The 22625-nt window shown below is 46.5% G+C and overlaps 1 protein-coding gene across 5 annotated transcripts in view; it reads right to left on the reverse strand.

Moving 5' to 3' along the window:
- Spats2l (spermatogenesis associated serine rich 2 like) overlaps window positions 1-22625 on the reverse strand; it is a 151219-nt gene that overhangs the window by 49741 nt on the left and 78853 nt on the right. For all 5 annotated transcript variants that reach the window (XM_050159296.1, XM_050159295.1, XM_050159300.1 and 2 more), the window contains 2 exons: window positions 5059-5167; window positions 1407-1456 (listed from right to left, as the gene is read on the reverse strand). In XM_050159296.1, coding sequence (XP_050015253.1) covers window positions 1407-1456; window positions 5059-5167 — 159 coding nt within the window. The remainder of the gene's footprint in view (window positions 1-1406; window positions 1457-5058; window positions 5168-22625) is intronic.

Consider the following 22625-nt stretch of genomic DNA (forward strand, 5'->3'; position numbering starts at 1 on the left):
CTTTAGCCTCCCTACTTCCTGACTCTTCCTTTTTTAGCCTCCCTACTTCCTGACTCTTCCTTTAAAGTCATAATCATGTCCCTGCTCTTCTGAGTGAGAGATCTGTATTGTTGAGCACAGGTAAAAAGCTATGGAGGAGACTAACACCCCCCCCCACACACACACACACCGCTGACTTCTGGAGTTCCTGTCCAGTGTCCATTGGGTTAGGTCTGGAGACCATCTCCCTACGGAACCCTTAGGACGGAACTCAGTAAGGAGCTCTGCAGCTGCTGTTTGCGCCCGCCCTCCAGCCCCAAATCAGAGAAATTCAAAACCCAAACCACACATCTGAAACTTTCCCATGTAAAGCTAAATGTGGCCTTTCAGTCAGTTGCAAGTCCTCTGTCTCTGCCTCCCGGGGAAGCCTGGGAAGCTATGATTAAAGACAAGCAGACAGTGTCACAAAGGGGTGGACAGCAAGCAGGGGAGCCTCTCCTGACTCCTCCTCTTCTACGTGAAACCACCAGGACAGGCCAAGTTAGTCCAGCACTTCCTGTGATCTCGCGGCTCCACGAAAGCAGCCTTGTTTTTTCATCTGTTCAAAACCTGTTGCACAAGCCTGGGACCTTCCCTTTCGGGGGCAGGGTGGGTTGGTATCTTATGTCTATGAGTAGCAAAACCCATGGCTGCGTGGTGCCAGCGTGGAAACACAGTGCTGGGTGGCCGTGAAGAACAGCAGACTCTGTGTGTGTGTGTGTGTGTGTGTGTGTGTGTGTGTGTGTGTGTGCGTGCGCGCATGCATGCAAAAACACCGCGCTGTGCCCAGGAACCACAAAAACCTGTGACCAGACGGTATAGCCTTATCATGTGGATGGGACAGAGGAAAACCCCCTGGCCATTGCTGTCTAGGAGTGGTTCAGGAGTGCTCCAGAAGGACCATGCACTCTATGGCTTTAAGGCATCTACTCTTTTCACTAAAGACTGACTTCAGGGCAAAAGGTACCTTACAGCAGTCTTGGATAGATTTTTTTTTTTTTTTTAGTTGGAATACAAAAGTGAAAATACAGTTAGAGCTTTTTTAAGTATCTTGAAGCATTCTTTAAATTTTTCCTTTGTGCTATGGGATACGTTCGGGCAAGTTAGCATCCTCACTGCTTTGAATTCTGTTGCTGGCCTCCCCTCAATACTTACTCACGAAGAAGCACAACTCTGGTGTTCCTTAAGCATCCCCAGGTGGGTGAAGACACCGCACAGAAAACAAGGCCATCAGGAGTGGCTGGTAAGGGAAGAGAGGACCGGAATCGGGAGCTTTCTGGGTGTGCATACTAACGAACATGAAATTGGCAGCTCTGTTGAGAGGATACCAGCTCGGAGGGTTTGATGGAAGATGTAACGAATTCGCCATCACCCTTGATCTGACTTACCTTCTTCTTTCCCGTCATGTTCCATTCTTTGAGAACTTGAATTGCACTGCCTAGAAAAAGAGAAAGAGCGTTCAACAAATATCCACGCAATCAAGGCGGCAGAGAATTCGTCTGAGCCGTGGTGGCAATGGGGGGGGGGGGGCGGGGCGGGGCGGACTCCTTCATTTATTTTGATACAGCCGGCCTTAATAAAAGTGCCAGTTTCGCTTCTCATTTCCAAGATTTTCATTTAATTCGCCGCACAATCTTGGTTTTATAAAAATATTAAACCCTACATTGCGAGGCTTACTTTTTTTTTTTTTTTTTAAAATAAAATCGTGATATTGTCTTAGGGAATATGAAATATATCTTGAGAATTTTCTGCTCGCTTCATGGCCATAGGTGGAATTAAAATTGTTCTCTTTGATGTGCGAATAAAGCAACTGTCCTCTGAGCCAAACATGGGATTTTCTGTGTTATTAGCCGCGGCAGTTGGGCCTTTCTGTGCGGCCATCCTTTCTCTGTTTTCACTCTTGCTCACTGTGCTCAAGACTCTCAGGGGCTGAGGAAGACAGAACCTGTTCTGGCTTCTCTCTGTCCACCATGAGAGGGGAGAATGTGTTCTTTTCAAGGCTTCTATTTCACAACCAACCACGTTGATTAAATGACTAAAGGGCCCCCAAGTTCTGCCTGGTCCGGTCACATCCATGTCCTGATGAGTACACATGCCACCACTGCCAACTACAGTCAGTTTCCACGCACTTGAACCAAATCATTCCAGCCTCCTGGGAGCAATTTCGACAAGTTGCTGACAAGGAAGAGTCAGGGGATCCCATATCAGCAGGTGCTTCTTCAAGGGTCCCAAGTAGTCCAACAATGTTAAGCATACTACGATCCCATGACACTGAAAGCTACCTACAAGGTACTGGCTAACCAGAGATTAACTTAGAATGGGTATTAATGGTAAATTTCCAACTACCAGGCCCCTGTGATGGACGGCACTGACTGTCGAAGGCTATGGTATTTAAACAGACTGGTCACTCCTATCTATCCAGAGTTTCCAATACAGGGCCTTCCTTGTCTTGTTTGAGTTTGCCAGGCCCTTGAAATAACAAGGCTGCACACAAAAGGAAACTAGAATTTATCCTTCCTTCTTCCTTCCTTCCTTCCCTCCTTCCTTCCTCTTTCCTTTTTCTTTTTGTTGTGGGTGTTTAGAGACAGGATTTCTCTGTGTAGCTCTGACTGTCCTGAAAATCTCTCTGTAGACCAGGCTGGCCTCAAACTCACAGAGATCCACTTTCCTCTGCCTCCCAAGAGCTGGGATTAAAAGCACGGGCGACCACCACCCTGCCATGAATTTATACCTTTTATTAACTGGGTCGGCATTTCTCTAATTCGCCAGAGGAGTTAATATTTGTGGACAGTGTCCTGGTTGGTTGCACATCAGAGTCAGTCTTCCAGCTAAGCTTCTACTTCTAAGTAAAGTTAAACTTGAGAAAACAGTCAAAGCCGTTCTTGTCGGGAGGTGGGCTGCTGTGTTTTCGGTTCCACGCTCATCCGGTTTGTTTTCGTATGTTGATGCTGGTCTCATTTGCAATTTGGACAATGAGCTTACACAGTAATTGTCAAGAAATCCTTTTATTTACAAAGAATTCTGAAGGCAGCGTCATTCAATTGACTGTGTCAAAGATGGCTGGAGGTATGTCCTGTCAGGCCTTTGGGTTCCTGATTTCAGTGTGGTCCACCAAGGACACTCAACAAGTATTTTTCGACTCTAACTGGGTTTTAAGCATCTTTTCCCACTGGATTACAACTAAACAGAGGAGGAGCCTCAGCACTCGGAGAGCTTTAAGGAGGTCTTGACATGGAGAAACTGAGAGCCGCAGCGGCAGCAAGGCCTTGCGCTGAAATGCCCGTAGCTGCTGGCCTCTGTGCATCTGATTAGGGTCACCCTGCAACAGAAACCCCTCAGGATTTCAGGGAGGTAGAGGTGGAAATGGAGGCTGCAAGTAGCCTGGAATGTTGTTTTTCCTCAACCTTTTCCTATGTGGGTGATGCAGCAAGGAAAATCTGACAGGAGAATTTCTCTATTAGGACATGCCTGTTTACAAAACCTAAATAAGGTGCATGCGTGTGCGTGTGTGCATGCATGTATGTGCATATGTGTGCATGCCTGCGTGCATGCATGCATGTGTGTAGGCACGCATGTGCACGCATGTGTACATGCACGTAGGTGCATATGTATGCACGCCTGTGTGCATGTATGCATGTGTGTGCGTGTAGGCGCATGCATGTGTGCATGTGTTCATGCATGTAGGCATGTGTGTGCACGTATGTGCACACATGTGTGCATGCATGCATATATGCGTGTCTCTGTGTGTGTGTAGTGGGGGGCAAATCACAGCTACCATTTGGTCATAATGATTAAAGATTGTACATTGATATCTTCACAGTGTGCATAGTCACCGAAGCAGGGCAAACGTTGCAAAAGTTGCACACAGCGGCTTTGCTCATGGGTTTGTAAGAACGATCATCATCTGCCCCATGCCCTTAGGACAGAACGTGGGCACAGTGCTTGTCTCTGGCCCTGAAATTCTATTCCCCTTGCAGAAAACTCAAGACAGTTATTCCAAGCCTCGCAAATTAAGGGAATAGTGCTGTCCTTGACACCGCGAGGAAAAGGTATGGCTGAGAAGTGCTGCCCGGTCTTCCCGACCTTGTCTGTCAGGTCGCGTCTAGTTCGTCCATTACTTACAGGGCAGAGAACGATTCCAGGAAACAAGGCATATAAGAACAGCGATGAGAAAGAGATCTTTACTCACAACAAAACGTAAGAAAGAAAACCTCTCTACAGTTTACAGAAAAGATACCCAAACTTGCACATGTGTAGGAGAAACATTTTTCCAGATCTGAGGTTCACCAGTACCATTGGCAAGGCACTTGCTAAAAAAAAGGAGAAGGACTTTCTCCTAGGAAACCAACATCAGTGAAGAGGCAGATGAACTGATGGATACGACGATCACGAACAGAAAACACTGCAGTGGGGAATTCAGTCCACCGAGACTGGCCCCTCGAGACATGGGACTTCGGAATCCCAGCCACGACTCTCAGGAGGCTTCAGCTGGTTGAAGAGGTGATACCTTCCAGGTCAGCAGGGTCCTCTATTCACAAGGACGCCACCAAATAAAGGACACTCTGAGCAAACTGAAATAATTGGCAAAGGAACCAGTAGCTTTATAATTAGTGTCTTCTAGGTCTTTACAGTCTTAATTTAAACGATAAGAAAAGACCTTTCTGTATTCTGCTCTTATAATGTTTTTGTTTGTTTGATGCCTAGTGGGCTTTTTAGCTTCTTTATTTGTTTTGTTCTCAGAGACAAGGTTTCACTAAGAAGCCCTAACTGGCCTAGAATTCAGAGTCTCATTATGGATCCCTACCTGGTCTGAAACTCACAACGTTGTCCAGGCTGTCCTTGAACTCGAGGAGATTTGTCTGCCTCTGTCTCCAGAGGGTGGGAATTACAGGTGTATTGTGTTTTTATTTTTATTTTTTATGAGAAGTATTAGAAACTAAGTTCTTTCTTCATGTTCAATTCATTTAAGGGGGGAAAATACAGGGTATCTGGACTAACGAGCCCCAACGTGTTCGGTTTCAGGAGGGCATGCATACGTACCATCGACAAAGGCTTGCACGGCTTTGTCCACGTTAAAATCAAACTGTTGTAGCACCAGGACGATCTCATTATTGCTTTTGTTCGGAACGACCGATCTAACAGCATAGATCTAGAGGAAAAGGGAAAGGAAAGCAGAGTGGTAAACACCCGAGTTTTCTTCCTCTTCAGATCTCCCGCTAGACGGAGCAGAAGTATAACTCAGAAAGGCTCTGGAAAGCCAACCATCGGTCTCCTTGCCAACAAGTGTACTCCAGGCCTTGCAGAGAAGCGAGCATTCATCTGGGGGTGATCACCTTGATGGCTGCTTTATTTGTGCACCCACCTCTACAGAGATCTCCTTGTGAACCCGTAGGAACAAGTGTGCGGCGCCAACCCTGGTTTGGCAGCCAACCCTCTCGGAGACTGGAATGCATACAAGATGTGTTTCTCGCCGAGGACACAGAAATCTGTTTCTGTCTCCAGCTTCCTTTCCACTGGCTCGGGGGGTATCTTTAGAAAATATACAGAAATAGCTTCCCGCTCCAGCTTCTCGCTGGGCACAGTGGAGGCAGTCATCGGAGGGTCACAGAAGTGTGCTGTGAAACTCCACCAGTGTTTATAGAGATAGGAAAACACGGAGCTCTGCGCTTGGGAAATGGTAATTCTAGCTATCTTACAGAAAATGCTCCCAAACACCCTTCTGAAGGGGGGAAAAAAAAACATTGAACAGAGTAAAAACAAACACGTTACGCACCAAGGAGTCCGATGCTCTGGGGCGGGCGTTCAATCCTCCATGACACCTAAGCCTCCCTCCATCAGATTTAGCATGGTCTCTTTTTGGTTGCGCGCTAGAATCAATTGACCTTTATATTGAAGACCCTGTGGTTGTTGCAGACTGTTCTATGTCTTGTAGCAGAACCCTGCTCCCCTCTTTCTTTCACGAGGAGCATTTCCGTGCTAACAAATGCTAGAGTCCCGCGCGGGGCAGCGGGAGTCGCTCACTAAAGAACCGAACAATCCAGACACGATCCACACGGAGTTAGATCACGGCCAGCGAGCTTTAGAGTTAAATGGATTTGGTAGTAATTGGATTCGTGGGGTATGGATTATAGAAGCGTGGGACGGGCGATATGACACTATTGACCAGACATTTCACTGAGCCGCGCAGACCATTTCTTGATTATGTGAAAAAACAGACACCCCGTTCCACGCAGATCCGTGCGTAATAGTGTTTAGGTTATAATGGGAAAACACTTGGGCTGTGGGCACAGGACTTGTAGAAGTGTTGACGTTATTATTGATCCTACGATCGCTTTCAAATCCTGACATTTAAACATACTAACTATTTGGGCTTTGCTGAGTTTCTAATAAAACATGTGCTTGTATATGTCAGTCTGTACCCCGTCAGGTTTTTATTATTCTCACATTGTATGGCTCTTAGTTTCTCTAGACTTCATTAGAAAAAAACAACTTTTTAAAATTCCAAGTTCCTCACTGTTCTGCTACCCCGTCTTAAAAAAAAAATAAAACAGTTCGGTAAATACTATTTATTTATTTATTTTAGGTAGGGCCTCATCATATGGCCCCAAAGTCTCCTGTCTTGGCCTTCCCACTGGCAGATGGGTCACCATGCTGACAGAATGAATATTCTTTTTAAAATACTTATTGTAACAGTTCCAAACCTGTGAGTCACGGCCCTTTTGGGGGGGCTGCGTCTCAGGATATCCTGTATATCAGATATTTACATTATGATTCATAACAATAGTGAAATCACAGTTATGAGGTAGCAAACAAATAATTTTATGCTTGGGGGTCACCACACCATGAGGCACTGTATTAAAGAATGGTAGTGTTAGGGGGGCTGAGAGCCACTGACTTACTGCGTGAGGTGACACCAAACTTCCTGACACCTAAAGGCCAGCCACAGGGATGCAGACAACAATCAAATGGCCACAGAGAGAGACCGGACTCACATGTTGCACATACATCATTGAGTGTGTGTGTGTGTGTGTGTGTGTGAGTGTGTGTGTGTGTATACACATCATTGCCAGGGGCATCTGACGTGGCAGAAGCTCTCAGAGGAGGAGGAGTGAGAGCAGGTGCGTCAGAGGAGGGGAAAGGAGAGCATTCTGGGAAGAAGGAAGAGCGTGGCTGGACGCCACTCCACAGTAAGGATGGAGGGGAAAGGGCGGGGCTGTTAGAGCCCAGTGCAGGTCAGACTTGACAGGGACCACACCAGGCGGGGTCTCCCAGGCTTCGGAAATCATCCCTCAGTGGTTTATGGGGGGCTCTTCTTGTGTGTATTTATCATGTTTAGAAAGATAGGTGTTCTTTCTCACTGAACATGAAAATGCTCTTAAGGGAAGCCAAGATGGGGCTGAAGATGGAGCTCAGTTGCCTGGCACGTACAAGGTCATATATTCAAACCATTTCTCTGTGGAAATGCAGCTCCCAAGACCTAGAGGAATGGCCCCATCCATGCACGACTAATGGTACTTTGCATACGGAAAATTCATGAAAAGCACGCAGGCTGTGGCTGTGTTGCAGGGATCACGGCTGGCGCTGCTTCTCACACAACGGCTCCTTCCCTGCCACAGCCCCAGGCGCTTCCACAGCTCTACAACAAAGCTGGAAGCTGCTGCCCTTGACAGCGCTCCTACTGGGGTCCCCTGCCAAACTAACAGAGCCGGTCCATCAGTGCCCACAGGGTAGCCATTCGGGCTTTTGGGTGACAATCAAAACTCCTAGTTAACACTTCATTTAGCAACAGCCTTAGCCTTCCCATGCCACGCTCATCTGTTTTGTTTCTACTAACGTATGTCTGGTCTGGCGAATTCAATTTGCTACTTGGAAAGGGCTTTGCTGTGATGTTACCTTCTGCGTCATTTTTATCTGGATTCTCTCCTTTCTCTGGGAGCTTTCCTATCCAGCCCTACAGGCTCTGGCATGTTTCATACCTGGCCGACCCGGCTGGCTCCTGCACTAACCAAGCAGCGGGATGTTCAGGGTGTTGTTGTGTTGAAGAGCTGGTAGCAGACATCCTTGTTTACACTGCACACCATGGAGCCTGTCTGTGATGGCTCCTTAGATGTTCTTCTGGGCTTGCCACTGAGTCTTAAACCATGTTGGAGTTTCCAAAGTAATTCAGACAAGAATTTCCAATCTACTCAAACTGCTGTGGGATTAGCCAAGACCCAACGCTATCAATGGACACAAAATAGCTGGTCTCTCTACTTCTAGCTTCTCCTTGAAAATTCACTCTGAGGCTGCTGCCTTTCCAAAAAATATGGCTGTCCCATGGCAAAGAGAGACATGTGTTCCAGGACCCCTTGATACCAAAGCCATGGGAGCTCAAGGGCCTTATTTAAAAAAAATGGGTATTTACATGTAACCTATGTAGATCCTCTATGCACTTTCAATATTTATTTTTAAATACCCCCAAAGAATGAAAAGAGTTATACTGCATTGTTTAGGGACTAATGATAAGATAAAATTCTTTCTATGTTTGGTTTCTTCCCAAAATGTTTCTGATCTGCGGTGAACTAAACTCATGGGTGCAGAACATGTGAACTAAACTCATGGGTGCAGAACATGTGGGCCTAAGTTTTGCTGCTGTATAATCAGGAACGAGAGTGTTTTCAAAGTTTGTGGAAATAGAAAAAAAGTGCAAAACCAGAGTCAGCTTAGGAGACAGACATAGGCTGAGTCCTCTTTGAGTGATAGATGCTAGGGATGCAAGAAAGAGCCAGCTACAGTTCTGCCCCAAGGGGGCGCCGTGGAGCAGCGCAGCCAGCAACTCTATCATGAGAGTGTGGTAAGGACCACACTCTCTATGAACAAGGTGTGGTGGCGCTCAGAGAAGAGCAAGGACACCTGCCCCGGGATAGAGGATGCTTCCTAGGCGGAACGATGTCGCGGACGGAGCACGGGGTTAACAGAGCTATGTTCTAATCTTGGCTCCAAGCACCAACTCTGTGACACGGGTGAGCTACTCAGAGCTTTGAAACTTGTTTCTGTAGGCGTAAAACAGGCGATTATCTGCAGGAGTCTGTAGAGACGGGGGGGGGGGGGGGGGGGGGGGGGGGGGGGGGGGGGGGGGGGGGGGGGGGGGGAGGTGATGCCTGCAAGGTGTCTGCTAGAGAGGCTGACCCGAAACAGATTCACAACAAGCCATGGAAATGCAAGAACAAGTAGCTAACGTGCTGGCCGAGACGTATTTGGGAGAGATTACCGTCTCTACCAACTGCTTGGAGAAGTCCTTTCCTCCCCAGACTCAGGGACAATGGGCCTGATGCTGTCCCCCAAGTTCCCTGTCTTTACTCCATCCATTTTAAATGTGGCCAATGTGCACGTCCCTCTTACCCTTACTTAACTCCTTGCTAAAAGTCTAGTCCTGGCACTGGCATCTGGACCGAGCAGGAACAGTTCGGCCAGTGGCAGAGCCGGGAAAGAGACGTGCAGACATTGACGAGATGGACTGACACAGATGCCCTGTGGCTCACAACAGCAGTACGGCACCCATGAGCTCATCCTAAGTCAAAAACCCTGTCAGCCAAAAGTGCATTGGTGGGTGGGGATGGGGGGCAGGGAACCAAGGGCTTGGTTGATAAAGCGCTGGCTGTTTAAGGATGAGGCTCCAAGTTTGGGTCATAAGCACCTACACTCCTGAGAACCCGGCCATGAGAAGGTGGGGGACAGGAGGATCTCTGAGCTTGCTGGCAAGCTAGCATAGCCAACCAGTGAGTTCCGGTTTCAGTCAGAGACAGTCTCCAAACTAATGTGGAGGGGTGATTGAAGAAGACATTGGGCATTGGCCTCTACCGTGCCTGCAGCTCACACACACACGTGCTCACACACATGAACTTATGCAGGTACAAATTAAAAACTTGCAAATGCATCTGGTGTACTTGCCCTAACAAAGTGCCACGGCTTAGGCTAGTCTGCTCACGTGCCAAGGCTTAGGCTAGTCTGCTCACGTGCCACTACTTAAGCTAATTTGCTTACACGCCATGGCTTAGGCTAGTCTACTTACAAGCCACGCTTAGACTAGTCTGCTTACGTGCCACGGCTTAGCCTACTCTACTTACATGCCACAGCTTAGCCTAGTCTGCTTACATGTGTTCAGAGCAATCTCAGTAGCCTCCAGTTGGGCAGCGTCACTCAACACAAAGCAGGTTTTGCAGTAAGGTGCCGAATATCTTAATTTATTAATACTGTGCCCAAAGCGTAGCCAGGAATGGCTGCAAGGGTGTCGCGTTTGCACAAGTGCGAAGCTGAAAATTTGTAAGTCGAATCATGGTCAGTCGGGACCGATGGTCTGTAATTGCCTCTCATGGTATGAGAGTCGGCACAGGAAGCAATCAGAGCGTATTCACAGCGACAATGGTCAGGAAGCCGCCGCCATGAAAAGCCAAAATGCACCAGTCAGACTCTTTAACGATTATCCGGGATGGGAGACAGAGTGGAGATGCATGGGGCCCGTCTTGAAGAAAGCTGCCGCCTCCCCCTCCCGCCCACCTCCCCAACCCTCACACTCTGTTTCCTTAGCTCTCCGAAGTCATCTGGCACCCGGACAGACCTGTGTAATAACCTCTTTTTTATTTGTACTCGTTTGAGGTGGTTTCGTTTTCTAGAGCACGTGGCAGGTGCCCAGAGGCTGTATTAGCAAACGGAGCTGGAAATGAAAACAACACACATCTAATTGGTGAAGGAAGAGAACGCCGGAAGATTTTAAGGCTAAAAACAGTCCGAGGGTAAAGCGAGAGGCCAGGAGATGAGAAGCCACAAGTCTACCTACACACCCCCTCTGGCTCTCACGCATGCTCCAGAATTGGAGCCAGACTCTATCTGATGCAGTGTGAGTTACTCGGGGCGAATCTATACCCACAGCATCTTAAACGCTGGGGGGAACCCAGTACGGGACGGAGGCACAGTATCTGCCGAGAGGCCAAATGAAAAGAGGAAGCGAGGGATCTGGTAAGATGGTCACGGGAACACTCCACGCTGTAATACACCTTTGTCAGTGCATGTCCACAGTTCAGCAGGAAGTACCAGGCAGTATTAAAAAGCTTAATAGATTCAAGCCACAGCTGTGTGCGAGGCCTCCTAGGTCCCAGGTGCAGATGGCGGCTTCCAGCCTCGAAGAACTGACACACTCAGAGATGAACACTAACCTACCCTGCACAATCAGGGCAGCAGTCAAACGGCCAGCAACCTCCTCTTTGCACCAGTGAGAACCTGTTATCGATGGGTTCGCCATTCCTGCCACACTGAAAGGGGTTTATCGTCGGTCGGGTCATAATTCTCACACGCCGAGCCGTTTGGAGATGCCTTAGAAACAGTTCCTTCCCTTACTATGTTTCTCTTGGCTTGCCGGACCAGAAGTATTATCTACACATTAACAAAGGCGGTTTCCATGGGAGTCTTCTTGGGGGGAATAAAATATCCTTTGCAGCCTGATACCTTTGCATCGAGAATAATTCCATAATTTAATTGCTTTTTCAAACATCTACTTCCTGCCAGCAAAAAAAAAAAAAAATGTATGAAGTGTTGTCACCGTCTGCTTGGCTGACTTTTTGGAAATTAACACCACTGGCACAAATCAAAATTAACGTTTGGGGGTGAGCAGAACAGGATTAGAAAGAAAAATGAAGCTTTGAAGATGGGGGGGGGTGCGCCATGTTGACAGAATCATAGGAAACCGGAAGGGAGGGTCTTGGTGACACTCTCCATAGGCCTCCTGAATCTATCTCAGTTAGCTGGGACCTACCCAGAACCAGGTAGACACTCTGGGCATGTAACTGAATTATTTTCAAGGTACTGCTTGGTCCCAGAACGTGACAGGCCAGAGCGGCTTTGTCCACGCTCTGGCTCCCCAGAACCTGCGAAGACGTTGAGATTCAGGGCATGCTCGCTCTGCAGCTGGAATGGCGGTTGTTAATGAGTCCCCACTGAAGGACAGAGATCACCCCATACTATGTCAGTGGGGCTCAGTGCCATGACAGGAACCTACAGATGTGGAAGGAAGGAGAGAGTAGGTAACAGCAATGTAAAGTAAGACATTACGAGCCACTTCCGGGATTGAAGACCGAGGGGATGGTAAAGCCAGGAGCCAAGACAGCTTCCAAAGTGGAAAAGACCAGAAAACCAACTCTTCCCATCACCCACTCCTGAAAGGAACGTGGCCCTGTGGACATGTTTTGCTGTACCCTCTAAATCCCCATCAGTCCCCTGACCCCCAGAGCTCTCGGGTGCTTCTTTTATACTGCCTTAAGCCCTGAAGCCTTTAGTAATGGTGGGTGCCATGAACCCCCATTTGAGGACCAAAGTCCACTGCGTGCTTGTTCCTAATCAGGAAATACGATTCCTTCCCTACCCGGTAAGCAAACCCCCTCCCTCCCTGACCACACGGCTTCCACAGTCCCAGTTATTCATGTACTGTAGCTTCATCTCACAAGAGAAAAGTTAGAGGGGTCAGCAAAACAGTGGAGAAGACAAAGTGAAGTAATAAATACCAGCTACTCAGAGCTGGCCTGGTACCAAAATCCCTATGCCCCTCACCTGTTCGCTCCCTCCTCTCTCTCTAACGTAGGCAGGCTCCTTTCATCTCTCGGGGAGACTCTGGAAAGGCCTCCTAATTGGATTTCTGGCTTGGTGTTTCCCCCTCTCAAATCCATCTTAAAACAATCGGTGTATAATTTACTGCCTGAAGCGTTTGGGCGTGTTCATTGATGGAGAAAGGAGCAACAGTGAGGAAGAATTTGAGGAGAGGAGAGAAAGGAGATAAATTATGAAAGCAGATTCCCTGAGGAAATGAGAAAATGGAGTTGCGCTGTGGAGGGGCTGGGAACATCTCAGGTTAAGCAAGCACTTCCCCAGGGAAACCTGAGGCAAGTTTCATAGCCAGCGCGCACCTAAGAATGCAAGCATGGTGCACGCCTGTCACTGCAGTCCTAGGGACGTAGATCTCCAGGGTCCAGTGGCCAGCAAGCCAACCTAGCAGAAGCAGGACGCAGAGAGACCCTGTCTCCAAAGACAAGGTGGTGGATGGCTTCTGAGGAACAGCACCCAAAGTTGCCCTGCACATGGGCATGCACACACTCAGAATTCTGAGACGGAAGGAAAGGGGAGAGAGGCAGAGAGGAGAAAGAATAAAAACTCGAGAGTGTGGGGGAAACGTTTATGGGAACCATTCGTGTGAGCGTCGAGGCTTAGACAGTGGAGAACCGTGTGGAGCCGCCTTCGTGGGAACTTGAGAGGAATAAAGAGCTCCGGATAGGCCTGAAGGTCCGTGAATGCCGGACGGCACGGATGGGTCAAGGAGTCCGCTGGCACGGCTTTCCCAGAGATTCTTAGCAAGCTATCAGCAGAGGAGAGGGATGATCCGTGTTACAAACTGTAAAGAATAGAGCGGGAGGTACCGAGGCTTGGGCATTCCAGGGTATTGTTAAAGTAGCTGATGAAGTCATTTAAAGCCTACAGAAGATGGATTAGGACCCCAGAGAGGAATGATGGGACCAGACATCCTGCCGAGATGAAGGAAAAAACTAAAAGGGCAAGAGACGTTGGCGATAAGAAGCACATAGCCGAAGAGGGACCGCTTGGTCTTTTTAACCCTTGCCCCCGGTGCGCTTTCTGGCATCTAAGAAGGCAACCCCTTTTCTACAGTCCAGCCCAGCACCTGTTTCAAGGAACGGAAGCACTCTGCAGAGCACCACCATGACAGAGCAAACAGGCTGCCTTGCATCTTCCATGAGCTTCTATCCCCTAGCTCTCGCGGTCTGGTCAAACTCTCGCGAGTGTTTCCTATTGAAAGTGCATACTGCTCAACTTTGGGGGTGCAGGGACCCAGGAAGAGAGCTTTGGCATCTGCATCTGTTTCGGGAGTGGGGGTCCCCACCTACTCATCCCAGCTGTCAGAAACAACAACGAAGCTTGAGGGAACACACTAATTGCTGGCCTCCATGGAGCTTATCCACGGCCGGTTCACCCACCATTCTCGTGACGAGGGCTGCGGGCTTGGCCTGTGATGAGAAACTAACACACAGGCACGGGTTTGATATCCATCTTTGTTAAATGTCCATATGTAAGTTCGGACTCGGCGCTCCAGCCAGCTGTTACTTTTGGAGCCTTGCGATCTCGCCACCACAGACAAGGAACACGTTAGCCATGTCTTCCAATTTGGTAGCCCTTAAAAAGCCAGTTGTTGGCTTCTCTCAGAGATTTATTGATTTAAGTTTTGTGTGGGCTGGAGCCAAATTGTTGATTTGAATTCTTACGCACCTGAGTTGAGTCAAGGAAGGGAGTGAGAATATGGCCACAAGAATGTCCTCAGAGCTCCGAGCAATCTTTTCATTCCTGTTCCTTTTGCATTTATTCCTTAACTCAGTCACAGTGAACAGACCCTGAAGCTGGACCACAGGCAGCTACAGACACGCTGCGTGGCCTGCCGAGAAAAGTTACGGTCCCCAAAGACAGATGTCTGATGAATTTAGTTAAAAGACGCGAAGATGTTTTGTTGTCTGAGAACCAGAGAAATGCAGAGGACTGAAACTGGCTTAAGGGGAAAGCAGGGGAAGCAGATGATGGGGTGTCCAGGAGGAACAACACAGAGGATTCAGGGGATGAAGATGATGGGGTACCCAAGAGGAACAACACAGGAGGATGCAAAGGAAGGAGATGATGGGGTACCCAGGAGGAACAACACAGGACACAGGAAGTATCCTCAAAGCAAAGCAGGCCTGATCCTTGGAGCATCAAGTAGTAAAAGTTAGGATGGAATTTCGGAAACAAAGGCATGGGACCAAAGTGGTCCAGGCCCTGTAACTGCCAACCTGGAGCCTGATTCTAAGGCAAAGTCTCTGAAGATTTACTCAGGGGAAGAGTATGATATTTGCACATTTAAGGTCATTCTGTTTTCTTTGTGTATGAGCTCAAGGAGATCAAATGAATGCCCGTTAAGATTTTCACACAGAATCCTGAGCAAGAGTTTGGGCCAATCTGAGCAGTGTGGAGAAGGGCTCACAGGTTACTTGTGAAGAAACAACTGGTTTCTGCTTAGATGCAAGGAACAGGAAGCAGGAAGCAATTCGGGTGAGGACCAGCTTAGCAGTAAAGTTTTGGCCAGGTTCTGATGATGAGCACCCAGGATTGAGAACCATGAATCTGAGATATAATGGAAGTTACAGGTCAGGTTTGGCCTCACGCCTTTGTCTCTGAAAGTCCAGCCCTTTTAATACTTGGCCTCCAAGGAGCATGGGCCGTCCTCCTTCCCCTAAGCACGTGCCCTGTGTTGTTCTACTTGGAACACTCCACCTCTCCCCCTTCACTCTCTTAAGTCCTCAGTGTTTCTCTGGTTCTCAGACAGCAACACATCTTCAGTCTCTTTACTAAGGGGAGGGAATAGGAAAAACAGAACGGTGGCCCAGGAGAGGGCTCTTTGTAGGTCTAACTGCTCACCTCTCAAGTAATTTTGAGGATGCTACAGTTCTTCTACAGCTCTCATTATTCACGCAACGCTATCACTTCAACGATAAAGCTTTTGTAAAGTAAAACTGTTGCAGGCAGACGTACGCTCCCTTTTTCCTTCTCTCCTAGTCTCGAGGAGCTGAGCCTGGCCTCACTCACTATGTAGTGGAGGATGTCTATGAATTTACGATCTCCCCCTCCCCCTTGCCATCTCCACCTTTCAAGGGTTCAGATTACAGTAGTGTATCGCCATGCCCAGTTTATGTGGTTCTGGGGATTGGACCCCAGGCTCTATCTGCTAACCAAGCTATATGTCCAGCTCAGGTGAGCCCTCTCTTGAAGAAGGTATCATAGTTACCTACTGTTGGGTGACCACTGAGCCCAACTGATCTGGTACTTTCACTGTCTCTGTGGAGATGCACTTGGGAATGATGTGGGAGTCCCCTCTGTATGCTGTGATTAGCATTAATGAATAAAGAAACTGCTTTGGACCTATAGCAGGGCAGAACTTAGCTAGGTGGGGAAAACGAAGTTGAATGCTGGGAGAAAGAAGGGCGGAGTCAGAGAAGAAGCTGTGGAGCCACCACTGGAGACAGAAGCTGGGAACTTAACCTAGTAAGCCACAGCCATGTGGCGATATACAGATTAATAGAGATGGGTTAAAATCATAAGTAAGAGTTAGCTAATAAGAAGCTAGAGCTAATAGGTCAAGCAGTGTTTTAATTAATATAGTTTTTATGATTATTTCAGGTCTAAGCTAGCAGGGTGGCCAGGAAGAACAAGTAGCCTCCTCCAACATGGGAGAAGTTTGGTTGAATGAATTTTCCCTGGGTCACAGACACAGAAAAACAATGGGGTGAGACCATTAGCTGGGCAGTGTGTTCTCTTTGTATAACATGAAGATCACTCCATGGGGTTTCTCGATGAGCTTGGCTAGTCTTTCTCATAGCATGGTAACCTTATAATAGGCTGTTTACAGAGCAAGCCAATACCCCATGCAAGCACCCCAACTATGATATAAGTAGCAGGATCCCCCCACTTTGGAAGCAACTTGTTTCTTACTACACTAAGTCAGCCTGCTGCAAAGAGCCTATCTCCTTTTAAGATGCTAGGTCTTGATACGGGAGATACTTTTGTAGACATCACTGCCGAATACAATTGGCCTGAAAGGGTACAGACAACAAAAGCAAGGGGCCATGTATATGATGGTTGCTAATGGCATCTGTCCCTCTAATTTACATTGAGACACACAACAGGCTAACAAACCCTTCAATTCACCCATCTAGATACATGTATTCAGTGTAGGCCTGAGTTGGTTTTTGGCTGTTGCTTTTTTTTTTTTTTTTTTTGTCACTGTGTTTGGTTTTTTTCCCTCCAATTTCCCCAGAATAATTAATTAGACATGCAGATAATTTTGGAGGCAGAGAGCCCCTCAGTCCACTAAAAGGCTGCTTCCATCCAGCTGGCCACATACACAGTGGCATTAGGGCTTAGGTAAATATTCTGTGTCTCTGATGAATTCCATATTTAGACTTATTACTGAAGAAAAAGAAGCAATGCTATATCCACAAGCTGTTTTGGTTTGGGTATATTAACAAGAGTAGACAAACAAGATACTTTTAATTTATCCCGTTCCAGAAAGAATATCCAGAACATTCTTTCCGCATTTTCTCTGCGGTTTCCTCTACTTGAGGAAAAAGTGGTAACTATTTCCATTCACCCTTAATGCAGTTCTTCTATCTTTTTCTCATTCACCAAACTTCCCAGATAAGAAGTATTATAAAAAAGGGTGTAATTAACTTATAATCCTTTAATCAATACTAGAATAAAAAAAAAGCTAATTGCCCTTTGGTCAATAGCAGCTGAAGAGAGTTAACTTAATCTCTAAAGTATATTAGCTTTGGATATTTCCTCACTGTGGTGTGGGGAAGCAGATCATAAACCTCCATGGACACTGGGAATAAAATTTATTTTTATTTACAAAGGTGGACCAGTTTTTAAGAGGCATGCTGTTTTAAAATATCAGTCAAAATGATTATTTAACTGACCAGATCTTGTTTTCCCTACAATTTTCTGTTTGTTTGGGTTTCCTCTAAAGACAGTAAAGAAAAAAAAATATAAAACGGCCTTCAGTCCAATAAGCCAGCTACATCTGGCTGTAAGTATTAAAAGGAAAGACCAATCTCTCTCCCTAATGGATGACAGACACACACAGAGACGCGATGCAGCCTTAATAAAAAGGAAATGCTCAGATATGCAGCAACAAGACGGCATGGATAAACTTTAAGGACACTCTGCCAAAGCTAAGAGCCTATCACGGGACCCATGCGGCCGAGCTCCACTCCTAGGAAGTATTAAATAATCAGACTCTTAAAGCAGACGATACTGTGGTGGCTTCCAGGGACCGTGAAGGTAGGCATCGGGAGGAGAGAAAGGGACAGGTGAATCTCAGAGACATTGTGCTCGTAGCTAACACCATGTCATAGGTTTGCGGTTCTAAGAGGGACATTGTCACGTTAGACATGTTACAATAAAACCCCCATTGTTATATAATTGAGCAATGATATTTATTTCAACAGCTTTTCCTAATAGTTACCTTCAAAGATGGAGAAACAGAATTCTGGAGAGTCCTAAAGACAGAGCCACAAAGAATGTGGGCCGGCGAGTCATAAATGAACCCTTAGGTAGTTTAATGACATTTCTGCATTTTCCACAGAATAGAAGTTTGTGCACGATAATCCAAACAGAGGAGCTACCGTGGAGTCTGAGGCAGCACCCTGTGGTCCGGCACCCTGTCTTTATCTTTTACAGTGCATGAGACCACAGGTTGTTCTACTAGAGGGAAGGTTCTGATGCCTCTTCAGGGTAATGAATCAATTCACCTGGGGCAAAAAGACAACAAGGCGGACAGAGCTGATACAATGTAGCAAAAGAGCAGACACAATGTAGCGAAAGAGCAGACACAATGTAGCAAAACACCAGACTTTTCTGTGGAAGGAACTGGACCTTTCTTCTTTAAATGTGGTTAGACTTGGGGGCAAAGGTTATTAAATGATGCCTTACTCTAGAAGTTGAGAAGACCCTCATACCAGTGGTAACACAGTCCAGTGTGCAAAGGCAAGGGAATTCTGAGTCATGAAGTGTGTGTGTGTGTGTGTGTGCACACGCGCGCGCGCACGCGCACGCCCTTGCACACGAGTGAGGAGATCAGAGGAAATTTGATTACTGCTCCTTAGTTGTTGTCTACCTCTGGCCTGGAGTTAGACAAGTAGGCTAGGCTGGCTGGCCAGGGAGCATGCGGGATCTACCTGTTCCTCCCAGCAACGGGACACACATACACACTACTGTGCTTGGCCTTTTAAATGTGTATTCTGGGAACTGAACCCCTGTCTTCTTGCTTCATCAACTGTCAACTGTTCTCTCCCACTAGCCCCTTAAGAGTTTGTATTTTAATTTGCTAATTACTTCGGAGCAGTGGTTCCAAAACTTTTTATTCAATTTTTTCCAGCAAAATAAAGAACTCATGCTTTTACCATATGATAAAATTCCAAAATAAATATCTGTGGTGATATTTTGCTTGTGACCTAATAAATAAAGCTTGCCCAAAGATCAGAGTGCAGAGCTAGCCAGTAGCTAGCCAGACCGGCCAGGCAGTGCTGGTGCTCACCTTTAATCCCAGCACTCAGGAGACTGAGGTAGATGGCTCTCTATGAGTTCAAGGACACCCTGGGCTACAATAGATTGATCCAGTTGCAAAGAGAAACAGAGCCAGGTGGTGACGGCTCACACCTATAATCCCAGTACTTGGGAGTCACATACCTTTAATCTCCACACTAGGGGGGTGGCTGGGCAGAGACAGGAATATAAGGCAGGAGGAGACAGGAGCTCAAAGCATTCAGTCTGAGGACTTATAGAGACAGGACACCCAATTCGGGCTAGAGATTTTATAGACGTAAGAACCAGTAGCTGGCTGCTCTGCTTCTCTGATCTGTCAGCTTTCATCCCCTACTATCTGACTCCGGGTTTTTATTATTAAGACCCATTAGAAATTGCGCTACGTATATCTCAATTTCCTTTTTACAGTTTTTCGATGCAATTGAGTTCTGTGAGGCTAGAGAAGACCACTGTAGGAGGCACAGTTTGACTGACAGCGCAGGCATTGCCCCTCTAGATGCTGTCAGTTCCCACTGTGAGGGACACAGTATTCCAGTAGGCAGCTTTGATCTGAACCTCCCCATCAGCTGGAGACCTTTTCTGCTGGATTTTTCTCTTTTACCCCCTCCTCTCAAAGATATCATAAAGCTTGTCTCTAGCTGCATCTCTCTCACATTTGTTAGTAAATCACTACCCTGCACTTCCACTCTACGGAGGCACACCCCACCTCCTGCCTTCCTACGAACGGTCCCTACCCATAATTACCTACGATTACCATTAGAGAATCTCGACTAAATTATTAAACCAGATTTTGATGGACAGACACCGGGAGAGGAGCAAAATCTATAGCATCACTAAGTACACAAGCAAGTGCAAAAGTCTTATCTGCTGGCTCAAAGAAGAAAAAGCGGCTTCAGGAAAATCCACGAATTTACTGCTAAGGGCTAAATCTGCTGATCTGTGTACCTATGGGTCTCTCTCGACGGATTTTCAATGTGCAAGGTCAGAAGAGAAGAAATCATTGCTGCATCTGCATCAATCTTTTATCTATAAAACTGGATAACTTAATATGGAGGATCACTGTGGGAAATTAGCTAGAATGTGGGAGAAACCCCCATACATTCCAAGGGATTGCCAACCAAGGTTACTTTCCCCTGCTGCCAAATGATTTAGTTTTTTGACATGCTCTCATATTCTTTAGCATTAATCATCTGTCTCCTACACATACATCCCTCGGCCGTTGTACAAAAGGGTCTACCATGGAAGGTCAGAAGGAAAGGGGGGGGCACAGAAGAAACAGAAGAAACCTTGTGTATTCTGGCCATGTAACATGGCCAAAGCAATGCGATACTAATCCTGCAATAGCAAATTCCTTCTGATGCCCTGAAACTGATGGTGACATTTCCATTGATTCACTCAGTTCCTTTAGATGACTTGTCAGGCCTCCTCTGGTTGCCAAGCAACAATAACAGCGATTCTGTACGTTCGCATTAGGCAATAACTGTTGTCCGAGTTTCTCCTTTCTCTGAAAGGGAAAGTTAATGACCGCCTCCCATGAGAAAGTGATGACAGGCACGGGCCCCACCGTGGAATCTGAGAGCTACAGAGCTGGTGTTCTTGTGATCTGAATCCAACGGTTGGGCTAAATTCAACTCTCGTGACAAATTATAAAATTAAGGCTTCTCCTGGAGCATAGATTCTTTGTATATATCAACTATATGTCATTAAAACTCATCCCAACTCCTACGAAATGGTTTCTCTATGAGACAGGTTAATATTTTAAAGATGTTTCACACTGAATATCAACACCTCAGATCTGATAAAATCTCTAATCAAACTCGTGGCTTTTTCTGGCCACCTTCCAGCCCAAACAAACACCCAAGCTATGTCTTCAGTACTTTGCAACAGACCGAGAGAAATAATAAAAAGAGCTTATTAGAGATAATCGTCTGACTGCCACAGACAGCAGCTTGGGCTCAGATCAGAGCGTTCTGCAGTGACCTGCAGAAACGGTGATGATGCCACTACCTCGGACGCAGTGTGGACAAGAGTCTTGTCCCCTTTCATTTCAATGACGCTACGCAGTGATTGCTTACAATCCAATTTACCCCAGCAGCTCAGCCTGCTCTGAAAGCTGTTCCCAATAGATGACCTCCCAGCAATGGCATCGCAGGCCGAGCTGGTCCCCATTTCAACACTGTCATACCGTCCTGCCTCAATTATTGGCAGGGCAGTTCACCAATACCTATCCAGATCTGAGAGTCAAGGCCACTTTTCTGTCTTCTCATTGGTTTTCCCCTTCCCAATCTTGGTTCTACAGGGATTTGCACTTTGAACACTGAAAGATGTGCTAATGAGAGGCAATGTCCCCATTTTTATTTGCAAAATCAACAGATGCTCTTGCCCTGTGCCTGTATCCTTTAGCTTCCTGGTACTAAGAGCTCATAACACATTTCTGCACTTACTGTTGTATTTGATGACTTCATTCTGGGGAACCTTGGAACTTCACACGTGAGTGGAAGAGCTCAGTGTTTGTTACAGGCTATTCAGCTCCTCACTGCGGAAATGACAACTCCTGCCTTCTAGACATATGCTTCCCCATAGCCTTCCTTATTGAGGTCACTCCCAAGGACATGAAGTCCCCTATGGTGGCTCAGGAATCATTCATCACGGGAATGGCTTACTACACCATACCTGGACACTAGGAACACACCCACTCTGTTTTATAAGCAAGGATTCCCTTTACTTTTCATCAATAATTTTCTTACTAAATTGAAAATAACTGATAATATATTTTTAAAAAACCGACAAAAATCCTATTTTTCTATATCAATCATTATTATTCTTTATGTTAAAGCTCTGTAAATCAGTATTACTTGATAACTATGTATTTTAAGCAGGAAGTTCAATAGTATGCTCTCAACTAATCTATCCACGGAGTTTCTAGTGTTGAACTTTGTTTTAAGAAAAATAATTTAAATAAACTCATGTACACGCACCCAGCCCACAGGTGGACACACACACACATACACACACCTAAATTTTAATTAAAAATAAGAAAAACATACCTTTAACAAAGTAAAATAGATGAGAAAATACCTGTAAACCGTGAACTATCCCCAACGATAAGATCCTGGGTTGCCTAGATATTATCTTCTGCTGCCCGTCTTCAATCAAGTTTGCTCTAGCTAGCTCGTTAGTTATCCTGATTCTTATTCACCACCTTCTGAAGTCCACGTCATCAGCCCAAAAAGCCCAACTAAGCTCCTGTTTCCAGGAGCAATTTAAAACCTGCATTAATAGCCATGGGTACAAAAATGAGGTGACATTTCCATTAACCTACATTCCATTTTTCAAGAAGCCTTGAGATTTGATAAAATTTCATAAATGAGGTTTCATCAACTCTCTGAAGACCTTAACTATTCAAATACTTGTGTTCACTCATCCGCTACCCATTCATTTATCCA

This window comes from Alexandromys fortis, unplaced genomic scaffold (assembly GCF_014885135.2).
Source record: "Alexandromys fortis isolate MF-2015 unplaced genomic scaffold, M_Fortis_MF-2015_v1.1 scaffold_65, whole genome shotgun sequence".
Classification (NCBI taxonomy): domain Eukaryota; kingdom Metazoa; phylum Chordata; class Mammalia; order Rodentia; family Cricetidae; genus Alexandromys; species Alexandromys fortis.